At 43.3% G+C, this 24,141-nt stretch overlaps 1 protein-coding gene across 2 annotated transcripts in view; it reads left to right on the plus strand.

Moving 5' to 3' along the window:
* Nucleotides 1-23,585, plus strand: part of ETV5 (ETS variant transcription factor 5) — a 60,189-nt gene extending 36,604 nt beyond the window's left edge. For both annotated transcript variants that reach the window (XM_049628420.1, XM_049628421.1), the window contains exons 8-13: nucleotides 4,125-4,384; nucleotides 6,398-6,457; nucleotides 10,963-11,031; nucleotides 11,191-11,360; nucleotides 15,729-15,830; nucleotides 21,048-23,585. In XM_049628420.1, coding sequence (XP_049484377.1) covers nucleotides 4,125-4,384; nucleotides 6,398-6,457; nucleotides 10,963-11,031; nucleotides 11,191-11,360; nucleotides 15,729-15,830; nucleotides 21,048-21,269 — 883 coding nt within the window. In that variant the 3' untranslated portion in view covers nucleotides 21,270-23,585. The remainder of the gene's footprint in view (nucleotides 1-4,124; nucleotides 4,385-6,397; nucleotides 6,458-10,962; nucleotides 11,032-11,190; nucleotides 11,361-15,728; nucleotides 15,831-21,047) is intronic.
* Nucleotides 23,586-24,141: the final 556 nt, after the last annotated feature.

Here is a 24,141-nt window from a genome sequence, read left to right on the forward strand (position 1 = left end):
TATATACAACACATTCTTAGATACTTCAAAAGGATTGCGGAAAGGGAAGGGGTTCAAATGAAGGGCAGTGAGTAAAGTTCACGGAATGTATTTTAAGGACAAGAACGGAATTACTTTACTCATCTCTGCAAATAAAAGCCATTATCAACAGCAAGCTCTGAGAGAATCTTTCTCCAAGTATGTTGGTTCTGTGACCTACCCTTAAGATCCCCTTTGCCACTGCCACTCCCTCAAAACAAACCCGGCCTGAACCATCCCAATTATAGACTCTGTTCTGCAGATCCCGGGCCCTTAAGCACCGTGCACCATTCAAGTGCAGCTTGGGGGAGGGACAGGGGCTGCTGGCTGGTGCCCATATGGAAGTACCTTTTCCTGAAGGGACCACACCAGGCCAACTCTAAAGTTTCATTCTGGAAGCTGAGAAGATAGGCGCCGAGAGGAAGGGAAGGGCTTGGGCCTGCCAGCAGAGGCTCTGGTTACAGAACTGAGCGGTTCTGTGCCCTCTCGGCGCCATCAAAGGAAGTGACTTGTGGAGGTCACCTTTGAAGGTGCGAAGATGGTGGCAGAGAGGAGAGAATGTGGAAGACGTGCCCCTGTTACTGTTCCTTCCTGCTAGCAGTAGGTTTGGTACCTGATAAAAATAAGGCCTTGAGAGTATCTTCATCTTTCTCTTCTGCCCACTTCTTCAGAATTTGCTTCAGAAGTTTCAGGTTTGCAGTGTGCTGCTGGGGCCTGTGTTCTAAATGTCAAGCCTAAACCCGGGTTTCAAATTTGCACTTCTTCAAAGACCATGGAAGGTTTCCTTAAATAACAGCAACCTTGAAAATCCGCATTCCTGATGAAGTTGCACCGCAATGCAGTCGGCGCCCCAGTGAAAGGCTCTCAGCCCGCCGAAACTTCCATAGTTTGTAAAGCTTGCTTCATATATTGGCCAGACAAATCCTGATGCCTTTGGTGTCTGGGGTGAAAGGATAGGTATTTGTAAAATTGTTTGGTGGTCTTCATGTTGTGACATGATCTTCCGGTGCTGCTTTTGGTAAGGTAGTAAGGAGTCACACAGAGTGAGTGCCATGCTAAACCCCGATCTAAACGATGTTTTATATGCATCCTGATCTCTTCAGTTAAGGATTTCAAATGTTGATGTTCTACAAATCTGTTGGCCACCTGTTGCCACAGATTGATTCAAATCAAGTTTAAATTATCTCAGGAAAACTATTAATAGGGTTCAAGCTAAATTTGGAGGGAGGCCTTAATATGACAGGATTCTATTGTTGATTTTTAAAATACCAGTGAAATTAGTGCTCAGTTTTTTATTTTTCCCTGAACCTTGGCTCCTGCTTTCTACCTGAGGGCATATATTCAGAAATGCTTTTCCTTAAACACATGGATGAGTGCCTTATACATATTTCATGGACTGACATCTCTCTTCGAGGGTTACACTCTCTGACTTCTACACCGGCACCGCTGAAGTCTACACCAGTGTGTCAGTGCGTATGGCTGTGGCAGAAACCAGGCTCTGTAGACATGATTTTATTTCATCGTTCCAGCAGCATTTTGGTGGCTGATACACCCCCATGTTACAGAGGAGGAAACTGAAGCCAAGAAAATCTGCCCTCTGTCACTTTCCTTTTTACTGCACTGCCTTTCCAACAAAGAAAGGCCAGTTGGCACAGTTTCAGATTTTTCTGACAGCTAAAGGGTATTTTCTTAATAATTTTTCTAATTTTTGAATGTTTGTTTATTTTTGAGAGAGAGAGAGAGCACAAGCGGGGCAGGGGCAGAGAGAGAGGGAGACACAGAATCTGAAGCAGGCTCTGCACTGTGAGCACAGAGCCAGACGCAGGGCTCCGACCCACAAACCGTGAGGTCATGACCTGGACCAAAGTCAGACGCTTAACCAACCTGAGCCACCCAGGCGTCCCTCCGACAGCTAAAGGATGTTATGATATTCAGTTAAGAATAAAAGCGTTTTATGGTTCTGTCTTATTATAAAATAATCATATTTATTAAATTGTAGATGAACAAAAAAAAAATCACCTAAAATAATAATCAACCAAAGATAAGCAGTATTCACACATTTAGGTGCAGCTCTTCCCAGGATTTTGTATGACACCACAAATGCTTTTTTTTTCATAAGTACTTTTTATATTTGTAAAAACTTGATGTTCTTCGTACTTTTTCACAATATATCAAAAATACCTTTCCAGGTTCTTACATATTTGTATATTACATCATATTTGTTGCTTTCAACTGAGTAGCCATATCATAATGTACTGAGCCACATTGGTGCCCATCCTTGTAGCTACAGCGCTTTTTATGTGCCAGGCACAGATTTATTAGCTGCCTGTTCATCCTCCAAGTAACCAGGACAAACCTGTTCTCTCTTAGTACTTTTTCAATTACTAATGAACTTGAACCTTTTGTTTGTTTATGATCATTAGTGTCTCTTCTTTACTGATTTTCCTATTTGTATTCTTAACCCATTTTTTTCTACCAGGATATTCATAATTTTTTTTTAATGTTCATTTATATTTGAGATAGAAGGAGACAGAGCGTGAGCGGGGAAGGGGCAGAAACAGAGAGGGAGACACAGAATCCAAAGCAGGCTCCAGACTCTGAGCTGTCAGCACAGAGCCCAACACAGGGCTCGGGCTCAAACTCATCAACCACGAGATCATGACCTGGGCTGAAGCCAGACACTCAGCCGACTGAGCCACCCAGGCGCCATAGGATATTCATTCTTTACTGATTTTTAAAGGCTGCTTCTGTCAACAAATTTAACAGTGCTGTATCTGTTAGAGACTTTTCCCCAGCTTGTTTTAGTTTTGGTTTTGTTTATTTTTTCTGATATTTTCTGACTGTTACAGATGTTTTCTTCAGTTTGTTTTCTTTTTATTTTGTTTCTGGTGTTTTTTGAACTATAGAGATTTATACAATGAGGAATATCCATATTTATCTTGATGATTTCTGCTGTTGGTATGATGTGTAGAAAGGTTTTCCCTCACTCCAAGATCATATATTTTCATATATATATTTACTCTACCACTAAGGTTTCACATTGAAATCTTGAATCCATATGAAATTGGTTTTGACATATGGTATAAAACAGGATCTAACTTTTCCACCATTAATTTGAAATGCTAAAACTTTAGCAAGTACTAGATTTTAGAATACACTCGACATTTTATAACTTCACATTCAGTTCCTTTGATATGCCTATCTTTCATTCCTTGTATTACTGTTTTAATTATTGCAATTTTACAAAAGTTGTGAATATCTAATAGAAATAGAAAATCATTATTTCTTTTCAACAATTATTGAATATTTTAAATAAAGTTTAGAATCGTTTTGTCAGGTTGATTTTGGGAAGGCATTGCTTTAACAGAATAATTTTCAGGGAACCAATAGCTTCAAAATCCTAAATGTTTCCTCTTTAATTAAATTTTCTTTCTTTTCCTCCAAAAATAGTTTTAAGGGTTTTTTTAAAGGTTTTTATTATTTATTTTTGAGAGAGAGAGAGAGAGAGAGAGAGAGAGAGAACATGCAAGCAGGGGAGGGGCAGAGAATCAGAAGCAGGGTTCAAAATCATGAACTGTAAGATCCTGACCTGAGCCAAAGGTAGATGTTTAACTGATTGAGCCACCCAGGTACCCCCAGGTTTAAGGTTTTTATTCTTATATGGCTTACACATTTCCTGATTATCCCTGAGGTTTTATGTTTTTGATTGCTATTATGAATGGGATTTTTAAATTACATTTTCTAAGTGGTGAATTTGTACTCTTTGGTCTTTAAAATTGAGTTCTGTCTACAGGGGAAAGAATGAATGAACTAGTAAACATATGTATATGTTAGTACTATTTGCAGATAAGTGGTCTGATATATTTAGGTACATAATCTGGCCCAACTGTACAGATAGACTGTGCATGAAATAAACATGCATGGGAGATAAGAAGCTACCATGTCATTGCTTTGATTGCTTTTTTGCCACTCCCTTACTCAAGAAGTCTGAAATATGCCGTATAATTTTGGGAAGAGGGTGTCTGAACTTCTAATTCCCAGTGCTAAATCATAGTAGGTATTTATCGTGTTCTTAGTTAAAAACTGTAACTACTTTCTTCTTACAGATTTCAGAGACAACTGTCTGAACCCTGCCACCCCTTCCCTCCTCAGTCAGGAGTTCCTGGAGATAATCGCCCCAATTACCACCGGCAAATGTCCGAACCTATTGTCCCTGCAGCTCCCCCACCCCCTCAGGGATTCAAACAAGAATACCATGATCCACTCTATGAACATGGGGTCCCAGGCATGCCAGGCCCCCCAACACATGGGTTCCAGTCACCAATGGGCATCAAGCAGGAGCCCCGGGATTACTGCGTTGATTCAGGTTAGCATAAAATCATGCCACTCCTTTCTTCATTCTCTCATTTATCTGTCTGGTCGGTATTGTCTTCTGTGTGCAGGGCCGTAGGGAATCATTTTATAAAAATCACCCTTTAAGAACTTAGGAGCTAGTGAAGCAGACTTGTTGATGCATAACCAAATACAGAACAAAACAGAAAAGCCATCGGTTGGTAGGAAGTGCAGGAGGCATTCAAAAGTGGTAGGGAGTACTCGTCCGAGTCCAAGACTGAAGCTCCAGTCTTGGCAATGCCCTTTTTAAGACCCCTTATCTTAGGGTCACTGGACAAAGGAAATACCATTTCTGCATTTTAGTCCTGCCCCTAGTTTCATGGATTTCTTTTTGAATACAGTAGACTCATAAACTCCCAGTGTGAGCATAAGGAAAAGGGTCCACATGGAGGGTGGGATTCTTTCTGTTCTTGGAATGAATGGTCCTCTGAGAACACACCTGGGGTGACATAGCAGTACAGAGTGCTGGGCGCACCATGGAAAAGGTGGTCTTGATTGCTTCGTGGGATTCACTGCCCTGTTGCAATGCTTTCATTGGGGGAAGTTCCTGGTAACCTTCAGAGGCTGCTGGTGTACATGGGGAGAGGTAACATGTTAGGGCACTTAGGGCACCTGTTATCTGGTTATGGGACCTCTCGTCTAGAAATGGAAGCATATCAGGAAGTTTAAGCTGTACTTACTTGGGAGCTTTTCCCCTGCCACCCCCCACACTACTCACTAACTACATACCTTATAGGCCAGACACATTAAATGAGGTCATTAGGGGAGAGGAGGGTGGAAATTCTACAGTTTGCACATTTAGAAACTGTTTCCTCCTCTTCTTTTCCTCTTCTTTCAGAAATTGCTTAAACTTTTTCACTCTTGCAGTTGGTGCTAAGGGAATTTGAGGGTGGTGTGTGGGTTTTCAGCCTTTTCCATGGGTGTTTTTCTTGAAGGCTCTGGGGAGGGGTGGGGCAGTATGTATTTGAATGGTTTTTGCAAATGGAATAGGATATAGAATTTGCTCTTGGCCTTCTGGGAGATAATATGTAGATTGATTAATTCAGGCAGAAATGGGTTATGAGAAAGCCTGGGGAGGTAGACAGAAGGCAGACATCTGTTGCTTTATGATAAAAAAAATCAAGTGTATAGGTATTGATAGCTTATAAAATTCCCACTGGGCTTTCCTTCTGAAGGCTTTGATGTATTTTTCTCAGGAGCAGGCATGACCAGCAACATTTTTCCTTTGGGATTGACATTTTAATCTGTCCTGGCGAGTTTTTCACCCCAGACTATCCCTGAATTCAAGACATTCAGCAGATGTTACCATATCTGTAATTTGTGTGTCCCAACTGGGCACAACTCAGCTCACCAGCTTTCCTCTCCATAGACACCTTGATAATGTAATGCTTGAAGAAGAGTTCACTTGAGCATGGGTTTGATTCTACCAGCTCCAACATGGGGAAATGTACTTGCAAACAACAATCCCCTCCCTCCTGCCAGCTCTTGTCCTAGCTTCTTAACCTCAAATCCCCTCATCTCTTGGGCCTAAAAAGCACCTTCACCCATTAGAGTAGAATTGAATGTGACCATCCACTGTAAAGGGGGGCAAATTGGGGAAGATCTAAAGCACCCCTCCTCCCTCTCCAAACCCCAAAGCTCCCAAGTCAGTTAGAAACAGAAGGCCAAGCTTGGCCTTTTGAAAGCCAGTTTCTTTTTCTACCATTAACTGTGTTAGCAAATTTCCAAAATGTTATGAGAATGAAGCATTGTTTTTCCCTCCTAGTTCTCTTGATTAGGAGTCAAGAGTCCTACTTTCAAATGGTGGGTGACAGTGTTCCCCATGTTACTTATTAGGGTGGTACCTCTTTCCTAGGACAGGACCAGAAAGACATGACCTTGGGGTAGGGGAAGCTTTAGGGGGCCTTACTGGAGAGCTGCAGTTCAACCCATATGCTGATTCACCTGCAGAAACTATTGACAAAGTGTGTGTCTGTTTCTCTTTCAGAAGTGCCTAACTGCCAGTCGTCCTATATCAGAGGGGGGTATTTCTCCAGCAACCATGAAGGCAAGTAATGCTTTTTAAAATAATATTCAAGGAAGCTTAACATGCTCAGCTTCCAGGCTCAGATGTGAGATCAGAGGTTAAGCCTTTCTTAAGTCATGAAAATGGGAGCTAATTGATGGTAATCTTCAGTTATCTTGGGGCACGCTCCTGAAGACAGTGAGCGCCACCATCAGTTTCAATAGTAATGACTCTAACTTGTAAGAGTTTATGGAATAACATGAAGAAAAAGTAAACCAAGCTGGTTTCCACATTTCCATTCAAGGAGGTTTTATATGGCTGTATATAACATTATTGGCCTAAACTGGAACTGGGGAACTACGTCACAACTTGAGATGGTGGGTTTAGGACTTCTTCTCTGGGCACTTAAACAGGAAATGGGTTTTTTTCTTAGAACATTTTCCACAGAAGTTTGTCTTGTTTTTTGTCATATATATCTGTCTTCAAATACCTAGAGCAGTGTGATTCCCCAAACCCATAGCATGAGCTTCACCTGGGATTTGTTAGAAATGCAGGTTCTCAGGACCTGCTCTTCCCCCCCCCCCCCCCCCGCCCCGCCCCATGGAATCAGAGGCTTCAGGGCTGGAGTCCAGGAGTCTGTGTTGTGACAGGCCCTCCTGGTGATCCTGATGGGCTCTCAAGTTTTAGAACTACTATAGTGTCATGAGTTGCAGCTTTGGCTGCATGTTAGAATCAGCTAGGGAGCTTTTAAATTTTTTTTAATGTTTATTTACTTTTGAGAAAGAGAGAGAGCACACACACGCGCGCCTGGGGGAGGGGCAGAGATCCAGGGAGACACAGAATCCAAATCGGGCTCTGAGCTGTCAGCACAGAGCCCAACACGGGGCTCGAACCCACGAACTGAAACATCATGACCTGAGCCAAAAATCAGACGTTTAACCAACTGAGCCACCCAGGTGCCCCCCAGCTAGGGAGCTTTTAAAACTTTTGGTGTTCAGGCTTCACCCAGAACAAGTAACTCAGAAATTCCAGGGTGGAGCTTAGGCATTAGTTTTTAAAGTTCTCCAGGTGACTCCAATGTGTATCCAAGGCTGACAACCACTGTTCTCTAGAGTTTTTGAGGAGGTTGAAAAGCTAATAAAACAGCACTAGGAAGCATCTGCTCATTTTTGTAAGCTACCGGTTTACAAGCATGATTTCTATAGGTAGCTGCTTCCCACTGTCCTGGTGAGAGAGAAGACCCAGTGTGGTTGCATTGGGTGCCTGAGAATATTCTGAGTGCGTGTCCAGCCCTGGGAAGGAAGGGCTGTCTACCGGACCTCTGACTGCGACCGGCACAGCTGTGCGGGGCTCTCTTCCAGGTTCCCGAATGTTTCTGCGGCAGCAATTGATGTCTGCAGCAGGCAGACTGGGAGGGAGTGGGGAAAGAGAGGGAGGAAAACATTTTGCATAATTACAACATTTAGGAAGGAGCATGCTCTTAAAGGAAATATTTTTAGTAAAGCTTTGGGCTGCTTACTACACACAGAATATCTGGCGAGTTTATGTGTTTTCCCCCTCCTCTTTCCCATTCCTTTCCCTGACCCCACACACATCGGGGAAGCTACTTGCAAAGAGACCTGCATTCTTAATTGCCCTAAATTACCGTGGCGTGGGTTTTTTTCTCCTTCTTATTTATATGTGCTTGACCACAGGCGCCAGTTAGTGGAACAAGTGTTTCTGATTGGCATCTGTGATTACTAAGATAGCCGGCCCGCCTTAGCGTTCACCTGGAATCTCTGCAGAGCGCGTGAATCTTTCGTTTCCACTTGGCGCTTCACACAGGTCCTTCCTTCCTGCCACCTTCAGTGGAGTGGTTGGTGGTTGTGGCCACAACTGATGTAACTGCTGGTGCAAATTTAACTGACTTAAATTTCACTTAAATCAAGAGCATCTTGCAGATGTTTTAGAGAACCTCGTGTGGCAGGGACTAGTGACCACAGAGACACCAAAATGACTCTCACCGGCAGACCTTCATCTGATTGGTTTGAAAGCCAAACCTAGGATTTCATCTAGATGTACATTTTTTTTTTCCTGTTTGCTGTGAATGTAGTATCCTTACCTAGAGGAAGAACGGTGCCAAAAATAGCATGGCAAGTTTGACAGATGTGTAAACATTGAAGGAGTTTATTCATGATGACTTGACAAGCCCATTAAGACATCACTGGAGTGTTAAAATCCATGTGGAAAGTCAGGAAATATATAGCTTCCTAGCAGCCAAGGCCAAAAAAAAAAAAAAAAAAGAAGAAAGAAACATGAGGGGTTATGTAATTCTTGTTGCTAATATAAAGTATAACAGTTTGTCATAAAGTCAGTTTCCTAGTACCAGATAGGAAAATAAATATATCATAGGAGTCACTGAATCCCTGACTTAAAAGTTAACGTTGTAGGGGCGCCTGGGTGGCTCAGGTTGTTGAGCGTCCGACTGTTGATTTGAGCTCAGGTCATGATCCCGGGGTTGTTGGATCGAGCCCTGCATGGAGGGCTGAGCATCGAGCCTGCTTAATATGCTGCCCCTCTCCCTCTGCCCCTTTCCCACTGTCATGAGCATGTGTGCGCTCTTTCTCACTCTCAGAAAAGTTAGTATTGTATTTTTAAATCTTTTTGTAATGGATTCTTTCATACTTATTCAAAGATTTGTTGAGCACTTATGTACAAGGTGACATGAGGATACTAAGATATTCAGGACATGGTCCTTATCCTCAAGGAATTTAGAATCCATGACAGAGAATTCTAAAAGAAAGCTCTCACATTATCCAATTAATTTCTTAATAGTACTTATCACAATGTACAACTACTCTCTTCATTTTTTTAAACTATCACTTATTGTACATTTATGTGCCAGGAACTACTCTTGGCACCCTGGCATAAAGATAAAACAGATCAATGTAACAGAATATATATTGACTCATTGTATTCTCACACAACACTGTAGGAATGGCTATCTTCCCCTGTCAGAAGATAAGGAAACAAGCACAGAGAGGTCACGCAGCTAATCTAGGTGCATCAGGCCCTGGCTCCAGGGCCCACACTCCTTAATGCTCCACACTACCCTGTGTCTCACTTTTCCCCCCGCCTTTTTGGTGTGTGTCCCCCAGTCGAGATACAAGCTCCATGAGAGCAAGCACCGAGTCTGTATTCTTCTTATCTACCCCCTTCTAGCACAGTGCCTGGCATAAATATTTATTGGATTAAATAATAAATAAATGCTAATAAAATATGCTTCCTTTGATGTTGTTAAATAAACAGAAATAGCGCTTGGGGCTGAGAATAATACAAACCTCAAAATAATCTCAGTTTCCTCCAAGCTGGGCAGTGCTTTCCCGTCCCAGGCCTCTTAAAAATGGTGCTGGTCCTGCCGAGAACTTGATCTTAAAGAACAGCAGATTATTTCTTGGCATCTTTCCCCGCGGGTTTTTCAAGTCCTAGCAAATCCCTCTCAGCATCTAATGCCAGTCCTTCACTGCAGAGCAGCTCCCCTGGCCTCTCCCCATGACATACCCTACACACATAGCCTGTACCCTGCAGCCAGATGAATGGAACGGGCGCATGGCTTAGCACACAGGAGCTGCTAGGGCTCTCTCCTGAAGGCGCGCTGGCATGCTCACACGTCAGACCCAGGCTAGGCCACAGAGAAGAATGTGGTCCTCATCAAGCCTGTCTATTAACTGGCTTTGAACTGAACACTGATCTTGTCAGGGTGCCTGGTGACGTGACGTGGTGGTCAGCATCGAATGCCTATTAAGGGTTTGTGGACTGAGAATGCTGGCCATCCTTCCTTCTCCTTGACCCCTTTCATTTTTTGCCCTACCTTCCTTTCATTTCCATTTCCATGTGTTGAGCCCATCAGCTCCCCTTTTTTGACCTCTGTTTTATTGTCTAGGCAATGAATAAGTTTTCTTGCTAGAAGAAATCTTCAGATTTCCTCCATTATGTCTGGTGATAATACCGCCAACTTGCTTTTAAACTTATTGCTGGTCACAGTCCTCCCCAGGCCCATGTCTTTACTCATTTTGGCAACATCGTCTACCCTGTAAGCTCCTTCATAATTGAATGGGGTACAGTGGAAGTCTTGACGATTCGTAGGAAAGGTTGAAATTAATATTTGCTAGAAGGAAAATGGCAAGACTACGTGCAGATCAACCAAATCCTCCCAGCTAGGCCAATGGAAATAGATGAGATGCCTTTTCAGATATAAAAGCTTAGCCACAGCAACAATGACCCACACAGACCTCATAACAAGATGTGAAGGAACTCACCCGTGACTCAGCGCTTCCCTGCAGTCTTAGCTCAAATAGCAGGAATTGATGCCTCTCTAAGACATCAGAACACAAATGCCTAAGTCCTTTTGAAGCCCCCCAAATTCAGACTGGCACGCATACCGCAATTAATACGGCTTCGGACCTGAAATAGTAGAATTCCATTTTAGTCCTTAAATCCAGAGTGTTAATAGAATACAGATAGAGTTTGTCAAGCAACATGGTTTTTCTTTTTAACTTTTCCTTCAGGCTTTTCATATGAAAAAGATCCCCGGTTGTACTTTGACGACACTTGTGTTGTTCCTGAGAGACTGGAAGGTAAGTAGCCTCTCCAGTTTGTTGCTAAGCCAGAGTGTTGGAGATGTCGGAGCGCCTCAGTGTTGTTAACACCGAGTCGGCGAGAATAACTCCTTCATGCCTGAGACACCTGAGAAACTTAAGACTAAAGTATTGCATGTATATCCTTGTCCCAAATAGGCAAAGTCAAACAAGAGCCCACCATGTATCGGGAGGGGCCCCCTTATCAGAGACGAGGTTCTCTTCAGCTGTGGCAGTTCCTGGTTACCCTGCTTGATGACCCAGCAAATGCCCACTTCATTGCCTGGACGGGTCGTGGCATGGAGTTTAAGCTGATCGAACCTGAGGAGGTAAGCACTGGCTAGACTTGGATGATACTTGACCCACTGATGATGATGATGAAGATGATGGTGATGGTGACGGGTGCTCGTTTAGTTCTCCATTGAGGCTTTTCACTATGTGAAATACACTCTTCCTTCTCATTCACGCTCTGACCTGGCCAATGGGCTTGGCAGTTCTTTTCCTATCGATAGGACAATTTACAGTTCAGGGACACGCAGGGGTCTCCACTGGAGAAAACACAAAAAGTATTAGTTAAACATCTGCATAATCTATAGAGTGAGGCCACAAAGACTTGCATTTAGATAACGTCTGTTTTCCATCTTGGAAAGTCTTTCTCAAGTGTTGTTTCGTGATACCAGCTTGTTTTGGTGTTGGTCCTTGTATGAGTCAGGCTACATTTGAGGCTACACGGACACACTGTATGACATTTTGGTAACATAAGATGCAACTTCCCCACAGCATATTTCAAATGGCTCTAACCTAGACAAATAAAGTGATCAGAAATGGGTCAGTCTTATGAGCTTAGTTTTTTTTTTTAAGCTTATCACATGGCATCACAATAGTTGAGAGGTGACCCCAAACCTTCATTATTTTAATAGACAAAGAAACATTATTACTGTCCTTTGCCCAGAACTGTTGACAGATAGGCCTACAGATAATACCAATACCATTTCTTCAATGGAGAAAATACACAAAATGCCTTTCCTGAATATCACATAACAAAGTGAACTAAATCATGGTTTCAGTTTGGCATATTCCAAAAGCGCTGATTTTAAATTTCTATTTGATTTAAAATCTAAAGAGATCATAAATGGGGGGGGGGGGGAACCCTGCCCTGAAGATCTTGACATATGCTTCTTTTGGTAGCATATACCTAGGCATTATATATTAAACCAGCAGAGCAGAAGTTGTCTTTGAGTTGGATTTAATCGAAATGGGAACAGTCCTATTGGAAGGCATTTGAGCAAGAACTACAGTTTTAGATGTTGTTTGATTAACACCAAGGCTCACTCAGCACACCAAGGGGATAGTTGGTCTGGGAGTTAACAGCAGGAAGTAACCACTTGGTACTTGGTTTAGAAAAAGAAGATGATCTGAAAGTTAAGATGAGAAAAGGAGACTATGTGGATTGGGAATTTATAAAGAATCCTGACTGATAGGACTGATAAGAAAGGCTTCATTGAAGGCAGTTATAAAAAGAAGCTGTATGGCGTTCCCTGTCTTGTATCATTCATGAAAATGGAAATGTGTCAACATCTATCGTAAACAGTTTCTGTTAAGACTCAGTCTCCCTTCAAAGCCAGAGTTTAGTACTACTGTGTTTTTCTAAGGTTTCTTCTGGGCTAAGTCATGTACAAATGGAGCCCTACTGGAGAGCCCCCCCACCCCACATCCTTTTCCTGATATCACAGCCAGGTTTATATGACGCTTGAGGAAAGCATGTTGCCTAGACTCACTGAGGCTTTTCGAAAGCAAATCTGTCATGTGGGCAGCCCTTATTGATTTATCTCATTTCACAAGCAGGAGCTTTTATTACTTTATTGCCACTGCCTCAGGCCTAAGCACAGGCTGTGCAGCTGCAGGTAAACCTGGTTATGACCCTTTATAAAGCTGTTATTGAATCTTCTGCTCTCCTACCAGTGGTAAAGACAACGATGAACAGATGGTAAAGGGCCCCTGCTTTCGTACTTAATAGGGAAACTAATATTAATCCAAAATGCTCATAAATGTCAAGTAGCCAGGTCGCACCAGAGGCCTGTGGTGGCCTTGCGCCTCCCTCGGCTGACTGGACAGCTTTGTTTCTTCAGGAAGTACTTCCTTCCACTCCACCTTGAAATCCCCCAGCATTCCCTGAACTCTGAATGTTCTATTCTCTGATGTTCTAGGACCGATTCTGTTCTGTGTGTGCACTGGGCCTCAGGACACACAGCCTGCAGCCTTGGTTTTCTTAACCTACTGGTTGTATAACTTTGGCCATCCCTACTCTTTGTTAAAGTCAGGAAAATACCAACTCCTCAAAAAGGCTGTAAGACGTTGTCATGGGGGGAGCTTGAAGGGTGAAGCGGAGGAGGAAGCTGTTTGGGACGTAATTGTAGGCAGCTGTGTGGCTGAGTAGTGCACTCTGGGTAATTATCCATAATATCCATTACACTGTGCATGGAAATTGTGGTTTTAGAACTGCGTTTTGGCAGGCCCCCTAATCAAATGTCTTTTGATAGTCATCCAGCTTAGCACCCTCTCAATTATGACTGACTCTGCTTTAATCTGGAGCCATTTTAACTGTGAATCTGCATTAATGAATATTTTGGGGGGTAGGGTTGTTTGTTGAACATGTGGCAGATAACTGATGCCATGGGGAGGTTTAAAAGGATGGGCTGCTAGAAAGAGCCGCTCCTTGTGCTGTGGCTTGCTCTCTCTTGAAAAGGGAGGAAAAGAAATGTGAGTCTTTTAACTCTTTCAGCCTCCGTCCTCAAGAGGCACGTTATCGAAGTAATGAATGGAAAAAATGAAAGAAAGAGCTGCTGACAAGCTATTGCCTGCTCCCCTTCCCCCAGAAATGGGGCAGCCCTCATTTCCAGCAGCCTTCAGTGTGCCGTATCATGCCTTACTGTGGAAGGAGCAGCCCTGGGGAGGGCTATTGAATCACAGGGCCCTGGCCCAAGAGGATGAGTCAGTAACTATGGCTACCAGAGCTGCTTCAAAGTCAGCGCATATGCACAACCTCTCTCCAGTAAGCTATTGCATATGCAAGTGACAGCAAGGAGAGGCCAAGGCTGAAGTTGGAGAATGTTCAAGAGTTGGTTTCCACCACTGAATACAGTAAGACGTTGAGGCTGGGCTTCTTTTGTAAGGCCCCCTGTGTCACTTGACAGCTCATAGTACTTCAAGGACAGCTTTATGGTGTCATTGCTTTTGAACAGGGTAGAAAGACCTGAATTGGTTTAGCAGGTTTCCCTTTTACCACTATTTCTTCCGGCTTAAAATGTTGTATCTTCTCTAACCAAGGGATGGATTTTTGCTTAATTGTGCCTTTTTGGCTATTTCAAAGATGGAGTTGAATGGGTGCAGTATGGGGAAAGGAGAGCCAGGGACATCGTGTTTGCCATAGGGGCATGAGGCAAACAAATGGAAAGTTAACTTTCACATGGTCTGTTGCAAGGCAGAGAGGAATCATGGCTATTGAATTATTCTAATGTAATTAGGACAGACGCATTCTTCCTTGCTTATCAGATCATTTCTGATATTTTTTTAAAGGTCAGCTTAGAATCCTGACTTCAGAAGATGTTGCTTTCATTCTGCCCAAATACTTTAAGGAAATAACTTTAAGTGAAATGCGTTTTTTATGACCCACTTTCCCGTTTGCAGTCTTCCTACTTCCCATTTTGTGTGTAACATCTGGTTTTTTAAAGATCAAAGGAATACAGTTATTCTGTTTGTTTGTTTTTTTAAGTTTCCAAAAGCGATCTCAGATTTTCAAAACATGAGCCCCTGGTTTACATACACTTAAAGACCTCTGAGGAGACTCATGTTTCTGGAGTTATTCTTCTCCTTGACCAGTCATCCTTACAGGTAGGGTTTGGATGTTGAGATACTTGAGAACAGAAGTTGCTTGGCTGTCCTGATGATTGGGAAAGTCTACTAGGAAGTTTTCTTGCTGTAAGGCTTCTTCGCCCCAATCTCCGGTTACATCCCCATCACTGCACCTCAGGTGGCCTGGGTTGGGTATAATGCACTTCATAACTGTTTGGGAAGCCCTGTTAATTTTTCATTAAGTGGATAATGGTGCCGCATGTCTTAATGTCCATTCTGTAAGTCTGCTGGGAGCAGGGGATTGGATGGCAGTGGGCTGGAATGATCCGGTTCCCCCTTACTCCATGAGCTGCAGTAAGTAAACAGCTCCCAGCCCCTCGCCAATCTTATTAGAATTGAACTTTTGCTCTGCTGGCCCATTAGCAACTCACTAGTGTGTTTCTAATGTTTCAAGAATGACCACTCTAATTATTCCTTATTGACTGCTACAGAAGCCATAGCACTTAATGGCAACATGTTAATGGTCTATGGGTATTGGTCAATAATTCATATGTGGAGAAACACTAGAGAGCCTGCTTCCTCTGGGACCTTAGCCAAGCCCTCTGCAATCTTAAAGTGCTAGGATTCTTCCACCTCTAGATCTCACCTCTTAGCAGTTGTGACTAAATCATCACCTTTGTTGAACATCTGGTCTTGAGGGAATTAAGTGATTTTGCTTCCAGGTCAGGGAAATGGATCATTGACCAAAGCAGTCAAATTACAGAACTGGCTCTCCTGGGATTGGGAGAAAACCACCAGGCCCAGGGAATGAGTTTCCATTGCTCTCTGTCTTCCTGTCTCTTTAGGTTGCTCGGCGTTGGGGCATCCAGAAGAACCGGCCAGCCATGAACTATGACAAGCTCAGCCGTTCTCTACGCTATTACTACGAAAAGGGCATCATGCAGAAGGTGAGCAATGATGAGAGACACCTAGACCGCTCTGACCACTTTCAAAGAAAATGCCAAGGGCTTCCATAATAAGACTGTTTATAATGGCTGGGAGAAAATGTCAGCCTCATAAATGATTCTGCTGTAGGAAAAACAAACTTAAGATAAGAGTCAAATGAGATATAAAGAGCACTCTTAATGCTCTTGGGTACACAGAAACCAGAGGTTGCATGTGGAGCACACTATGGGAAAATTAGGCTCCTCTGCTTTATTTAAACTGCCTCTAATTACAAAAATGTCCAGAAACTTAGGCCAACTATTACATCCATAGTACATGAGTACATCAGGGAATCAACTTGAAGGTCTTTACTCCCATAAGTGCTGAGTTGAAATCTTTAGTTGTCAAAACACCTAGACCTCTAAATATCTTGATTTAATTCTTTTTTTAATATAATTTATTGTCAAATTGGCTTACATACAACACCCAGTGCTCATCCCAACAAGTGTCCTCCTCAATGCCCATCACTCATTTTCCTCTCTCCCCCACTCCCCCATTGACCTTCAGTTTGTTCTCTGTATTTAAGAGTCTCTTGTGATTTGCCTCCCTCCCTCGCTCTCTGTTTGTAACTATCTTTTTCCCCTTCCCCTTCCCCTCCCCCATGGTCTTCTGTTAAGTTTCTCAAGATCCACATATGAATGAAAACATATGGTATCTGTCTTTCTCTGACTGACTTATTTCACTCAGCATACTACCTTCCAGTTCCATCCACATTGCTGCCAATGGCATGATTTCATTTTTTCTCATTGCCAAGTAGTATTCTGTTGTAATATAAACCACATCTTCTTTATCCATTCATCAATTGGTGGACATTTAGGCTCTTTCCATAATTTGGATATTGTTGAAAGCGCTGCTGTAAACATTGGGGTACATGTGCCCCTATGCATCAGCACTCCTGTATCCCTTGGGTAAATTCCTAGCATTGCTATTGCTGGATCATAGGGTAGTTCTATTTTTAATTTTTTGAGGAACCTCCACACTGTTTTCCAGAGCAGCTGCAGGTTTAATATTCTCAATAGTGTTAGAGGAATAAGGAAATCCTGTTTCTCTCTCCAAACCTATAGAAACTGGAACTCAAGTTAAAGACCCAAGGTTTATAAAATGGCAACAGAATCACCTGGTAGCAGGTTGTTTGCAGAATAAAGGATGAAGTGTATTTTGAGGAAGCCAGCACAAAATACTTATTGGGGTGGCCGGTGAGAGGACCACAGTCTGAAAATCCTATGGATAGGCAGAAGATGGCAATGGCAGATCACTGGTTCATCATTCGTAGCCACCATATTTTATGCTGTGCTATAACCCAGACTCTAACATTTACACATCGCGGCAGTCTGGTGGTAGCCGATAAGATGCACTTGGCAGAAGCATATGGCCATTGCTGTTGAGAACCTGGCTATGCTGAAGCCAGGTTTATCTTTCTCGTGGGTAGGTGGTAATGTGACCCCATATTCCTCTCACCAGCTTAACAAATATTAAACAGCTTTTCATTGTCTTCTGGATAAAGACGTAAGGTAAAGATAAAAATAAAGTCTTACGGTATTTTAGTGCTTCATATAGACTATAAGGCTATTCCCAGTCTGGGCACCATCACCTAACATCTGTTTCCTTACCTGCATTTGACCTCTGTCACTTGCACAGCCATCTTCTTTTAATTAATGTAGTATTTGTTTACCAAAGAATACAGATCACATGCATGTAAGTCATCAAACATATTAAAAAATGAAAAAAAAAAAAACACATTAAACTATCATCCTATTTAAGAATTAGAACATTCCTAGTCCCTTCATTGCCTGGCCAGCCAATAATCACCTTAACACTCCAAGAATCTGAAGTCCTTGGGTTGGGTCCCTTTCCTGCTTCCAGTAGCACCTACATGTATCTCTATCATGGCCCTTGTCTCTTTTTTCTAAGTTACTCACTACTTGTCAGTATCCCTCACAGGAGTGCAAGCTCCTTTGGGACAGGGCTGAGGGTTTCACTTCGGTGCTTGGCACAGCGTTGATAGAGACTCTAGGATGGGCAATCACTCTATTCTACTTCCCCTTTTTGTAAAGTGTGCAATTCAGTGGTTTTTTAATATATTCACAGTTGTGCAACCATCACCACAATCAATTTTAGAACATTTTATCACCCCAGAAAGAAACCCTAAACCCATTAGCAATCACTTTCCGCTTTCCCCCAAACTTTACACATACACATACTCCTCTCCCCTGCCACCATTTTAATGTTAATACTATCAGGTGGAATCCTAAATTCAGGAAGAAGAGCTGTTATTCCTTTGCTGTTTCCAACTCCAGATCCAATCTGGAACTTGAACTAGTTGTCCCTATGACTAGGTCCTTGTTTTTTAAGGAAGTAGAAGAGAACTTCATTTCTGAGAATAAAACAGGCAAAGAGTAAAGGAAGGCACAGGAATGAACTTGGATGGGTTCAGATCCTAACACTCCCATTTATTAGTTGTATGCTTTGTATTAACCTCCCAAGGACTCTATTCCCAATAAAAATGGAGATGAAAAATGTTGCAGCAATTTCACAGGGTAATTTATGGGAAAATGTTCCAGAGATGGTAATGCACTATCCAGTCAGTGTAAGGGATTTTTGTTGTATTGGTCACATGACCCATGAGTAAATGAGAACTAATTAAAGATGAATGATAGCATGCCCATGTGGGGAGAAATTTTAAAAAGCTATAGTCCCATACCCTCAATTTTTGAAAGGGAAAATTGAGGTTCACAGAGGTTAAGACTCATTAGTAACTGAACCAGGATAGGAAGCTATCAAGTCCTGGCCCCTGATCTTATGTTTCCACTATGCCCTCCTGCCTCACTCTTCTACATACATGTACTGGCTTTTGAGGGAGGGAATCCAAGATTTAGTGTAAATCTATAGCTTAAAAAATCTAAATAGGGATGATTAATTGTGTACATCTGCCACCCTTAAGTCTTGCTTTGGTGAAGATCCTAACTGTCCAGTTTCATACATAGCCCCTAACTCCTAGTGTTTAAGTTCCAAAGAGCGTTGGTGCAGACAGCCATGTTCTGGTGACTAGACAGAAGTATCACCATAAAATAAGTTTTTAGGCCTTATTAGGATAATTCTTTTTTTTTAGTTTTATTTATTTATTTTCAGTAAGAAAGAGAGACAGCGTGAGTGTGGGAGAGGCAGAAAGGGAAAGAGAGAATCTTAGGCAGGTTCCATGCCCAGCGTTGAGCCCAACGTGTGGCTCAATGCAGGGCTCGATCTCACGAGCTCATGACCTAAGCCAGAATCAAGAGTCGGACACTTTACTGCCTGAGCCACCCAGGCACCTGAGACCTATTAGGATAATTCTGTTACCTCTACAACCTGCCTCTGTAGCCACAGATTTGTTAAGCCCAAGATTTGGAAGCAAAGGCATATCTCTGCAATTAAAAAGAGATTTTATGTGGCGCCTGGTGGCTTAGTTGGTTAAGCGTCCGACTTCGGCTCAGGTCACGATCTCACAGTTCATGGGTTCCAGCCCCACACTGGGCTCTGTGCTGACAGGTTAAAGCCTAATGCCTGCTTTAGATTCTGTGTCTCCCATCTCTCTGCCCTTCCTCCACTCTCTCTCTCAAAAATAAATAAAGATTTTTAAAAATTCAAAAAAAGATTTTACAATCACAACAGAATGACTGAAGGGCAGGGTTAAACTCAATCTTTTGAATTTTTGAGCCTAAAATGTTTATTTTATCAGTAATTTTAGCTGCCTTCCCTTGCCCCTTTGCATTACCCAAGTGAAGCGCATTATCAGGTTTGATTTTGAGTGGTGTGTGTCTTCTTGTGCTGATGCTAAACAACTAGCAGAAAACAGGTGATCCCATTGACCTAGATGGCTCCTCAAACTGCATTGTGAGGCCTTTGAATCAAGACCTTTTGGTTCTAATAATCTTATCATGCATAAAATTCATTAAAAGGTAGTTAGCAGTTCTTCAGTGTAGCAGAACCATGGAATGCATAATGTAAAACCACAGGTAAGCCAAAAAGCAACTCTACTTGGCTTAGGACAAATTTAAGTTCCCACGTAGGGTCTCTGATCAAATTCCTAGCCCTTCAGAATAACAAAGCTGTACTGTGAAGACTGTGAGCCTTGGAGGTAACGGAAAACGTGATCCCTGTGCTGCATTTAACCTTTCAATCCCCCTTGTAACACTAAGCACCAGCCTCATCGTAAGCTTTCTTCCTAGGTAAATGAGTATAACACAGTGAGAATTCTCTAAAAGAACTTATCTAGGGGAGCCTAGGTGGCTGCGTCAGTTAAGCGTCCGACTCTTGATTTTGGCTCAGGTCTCCATCTCATGGTTCCTGATTTAGAGCCTCATGTCCGGCTCTGCACAACAGCGTGGAGCCCACTTGGGATTCTCTCTCTGTCCCTTCCCAACTCACGCACACTCAGTCTCTCCCTCTCTCTCAAAATAAATAAATAAACTTAAAAAATTGTTTTTTAATTTTTTAACGTTTATTTATTTTTGAGACAGAGAGAGACAGAGCATGAATGGGGGAGGGGCAGAGAGAGAGGGAGACGCAGAATCGGAAGCAGGCTCCAGGCTCTGAGCCATCAGCCCAGAGCCCGATGCGGGACTCGATCCCACGGACCGCGAGATTGTGACCTGAGCCGAAGTCGGACGCTCAACTGACTGAGCCACCCAGGCGCCCCTTAAAAAATTGTTTAAATAAAAGCCTTGGGGTTCCTGGGTGGCTCAGTCAGTTAAGCATCCGACTCTGGATTTCAGCTCGGGTCATGATCTCACAGGTTCATGGGATCCAGCCTCACACCAGCCTCTGCAGCGCAGAGCCTGCTTGGGATTCTCTCTCTCCCTCTCCCTCTCTCAAAAACAAATTAAAAAGCATTTAAAAAATTAAAATAAAAGAGCCTATCAAATAAATAAAATAGCCTATCTAGTGTGATCTTGAAATTCGGGTATCTTCTTTTTCAAGTGCCGAGCTGTGGTGTCAACGCAACGCTTGGCAGCTAACAGGTCCCCAAGATTGATCAAAGTAAATCTGAATGATTCGGACAATCAACTACTAATGAGCCTCCTTTGGTCCCTGGCTCCTTGAGAACTTGATGACGTTCAGTTATCTCATTATCCTACCCTTGGTTCCCATCCTCCCCATGCCCTGTTCCAGCTGGGCCTTATAAAGCATGTTTTCTCTCTCAGGTGGCTGGGGAGCGATACGTCTATAAATTTGTCTGTGACCCGGATGCCCTTTTCTCCATGGCCTTCCCTGACAACCAGCGTCCGTTCCTGAAGGCAGAGTCTGAGTGTCACCTCAACGAGGAGGATACCCTGCCACTGACCCACTTTGAAGACAACCCGGCTTACCTCCTGGACGTGGATCGCTGCAGCAGCCTCCCCTATGCCGAGGGCTTTGCTTACTAAGTTTCTGAGCGGCTAAGCGGCCAAACCCTAGAGCTAGCAGTTCCCATTCAGGCAAATGAGGGCAGTGGTTTTGTTTGTGTTTTTGGCTGTTCCTAAAGCTTGCCCTTTGAGTATTATCTGGAGAACTCAAGCTGTCTCTGGATTGGCACCCTTAAAGACCGATACCTTGGCTGGGGAGTGGGGACAGGGAGGGGCAGAGAAACCACCAAAAGGCTGGTGCCTCAGCTCTGACCCTGACAAGGTTTCTGGGAAGAGATTGAAACGGAGCCTCCTTCCCATGGACAATATATGCAAAGCAATACCTTGTTCAGGTTAGTGCCCACAAACCAGGATGGAGTGTGTGACAATCTGCATTGATCACGGACTACTAATTGCCTTTACGTAGAAGGGCTCTGATTTGCACAATTTATTGAACAAGAAATGACAAACCTGTAGAAGAGTAGGTAGGCTACGAAGTCGGGGAGGCTCAAACCATGAAGGGTTAAAAATAGATCTTAAAATCTGGAGAGTTCTTCTAGCTCAATCTGAAATGTTTCCCCCTTGGTCTAGAAAGAAGGATGGGGGCGGGGGGGAAGTCAGAACAGCTGTTACCCACTCCATGGTTCTCAAATAATAAACCATTGCTACTCTTGGGAACCTTCTAGCCATGTGGTCACCAAGTAGAACAAGCCCCCTTTCTCTTCCCAGTCACACGGCCGTGTGTGGATGGCTTTCATTTCAGAAGGGTGATTTACACTTTTGACAGTATTTTGTTTTGCTTTGATTAGGGGGATTGTTTTGTTTTGGTGGTTGTTTTGGAAAAACAGTTTATAAACTGATTTTTGTAGTTTTGGTATTTAAAGCAAAAAAAAAAAACCTTTTGGTAACTGCGCACTGCGTCCTTTAGCAGGGCGGTGCCGACCGATGAAGACGCTGCAGCTTGAAAGGGGCTTTGCTGGGGGCTTGCCCTTAGCAGTGTCCAAGCCCACTTTATTGCCTGCTTTGTGCTTTCTGCACCAGACAGCCTGACAGAACATTTGCACCTGAGTTGTACATTTTTGAGGTGTGCAGGGCAGCCTGGACACCCCGCTGAGATTCTATGTGTATAGTTCCCCGCATTCTCTAACACGCCCTCTCTGGAAAGCATATGTACATAATACATATCATGTCCATTTGAAACCTGGCCACCTGGTGGGAACCCTGGGGGTTTCTCCCTGGGCGTGACTGATGACAATTTCCATTTCATTCGTCTGTTTCATTTCTTTTTTTTTTTTTTCCTTTAATCCTTGGACTTTAAACCCTGCATATGATTCGATAGGGTTTCAGATGTACGTGTGACACTGACAGGTAAAAACAGTGCTAGCGTTTTAGTTTCTTGCCACCTTCAAAAAAAAAAAGCTATTCGGATTACTGTATTATATTGGAAAAGTTTTAAACAACCCAGCTAAAGCTATGTGAAAGTTGGCCTCGAAGTAGAGGAAAAGTTCTTAGGAGGTGGTGGTACCTTGCTACCTGCCCTGCTGGTAGGATTCCGTGCTCCCCGCGGCACTCAGCACGTCAGGAACGACTGCTGTTCTTCACACGGGGAAGACCGTGCCGACACGGTGAGCGGAAGAAACAGGCTTTGATTGGTTTTCCTACGAATGGGGTGCGCTACCGTCTCAAACAGTCCCCCTTAAGACCAGCAGCATGTCTGTGAAGAGGGTCCTAGGGATAAGGGGGTGCGTTTTACAGCTCTGAAAACAGGAGGTTTTCCTCTATTGGAAGCTAATTAGCCCACAAAGGTATTGAACCTCTAGCTTGGGCCTTAATTAGCATTGTACTCTAATCAAAGGACTCTTTCCAAACCATATTTATAGCTCTCTAACCTCCACATAGTCTATATATAGATGCATATTTTACCCCCAGCTGGCTAGAGATTTATTTGTTGTAAATGCTGTATAGGATTTGTTTTTTCTTTCTTTACTTATCCTGGTTTGGGTTTTCTTTTTTTGATGAATTTACGCTGTCTTAGCAAGTATGAAAATAACCCTCTGTAGCCCGAGCTCCCCTCTCCCCGGCTGTAACCGCGTGGCCTGTGCTGTCACGGGACCTAGGATGGCGGCATCACCGTTGCATTCCCATCGGACTCATGCACCTCCCTGATGGTTTTGGTTTTTTTATTTGTTTTCTTGTTTATTTTTGCTTCTTTTCCAGAGTGTGGAAAGTCTACAGTGCAGAAAGGCTTTAACCTGCCAGTTGATTTGAAATACTTTCCCCTGCGCAGGGCCGTATGCATCCTGCCAAGCTGCGTTATATTCTGTACTGTGTACAATAAAGAAGTTTGCTTTCAGTTTACCGAGTGCCTGAAACCTGCCTCTTTCTTGCCCTCGGTGGTCTAATTTTTTTTTTAAGTTCATTTATCTATTTTGAGAGAGTTCAGTGAAGGGGTAGAGAGAAGGGGAGAGAGAGAATCCCAAGGAGGCTCCACACCAGCAGCACTGAGCCGGACACAGGACTCAAACACGAGAACTGGGAGATCGTGACCTGAGCCAAAACCAAGAGTTGGATTCTTAACCGACTGGGCCACCCAGGTGCCCCTCAGTGTTCTAGTTTTAAAGCAAGCAGAAGCCACCTGGCTTCCTCTCTCTCTTTTTCTCTCTCCCCCCTCCCCCCCTCTCTCTCTTCCATCCATTACCCCCCTCTCTCAGACATTTAGAGAGGAATTAAAGGAACTGTCACCTGGAACTAGTGCACAGTGCTCTTTGGCCTCACCTCCCCTCTTAAACTGTGGCTAAAAATTCGAGCTGAAGGAGTAGGAGGTAGAGAAGTCCTCTTCCCAGCCAGTGGTGAGCTGAGACCACCCCACCCCCTCAAGCCCACCTACCTGCCAACTGTTAGTAACAATTTTTTT

The sequence above is a fragment of the Panthera uncia genome, chromosome C2 (genome assembly GCF_023721935.1).
Source record: "Panthera uncia isolate 11264 chromosome C2, Puncia_PCG_1.0, whole genome shotgun sequence".
In the NCBI taxonomy this organism is placed as follows: Eukaryota; Metazoa; Chordata; class Mammalia; order Carnivora; family Felidae; genus Panthera; species Panthera uncia.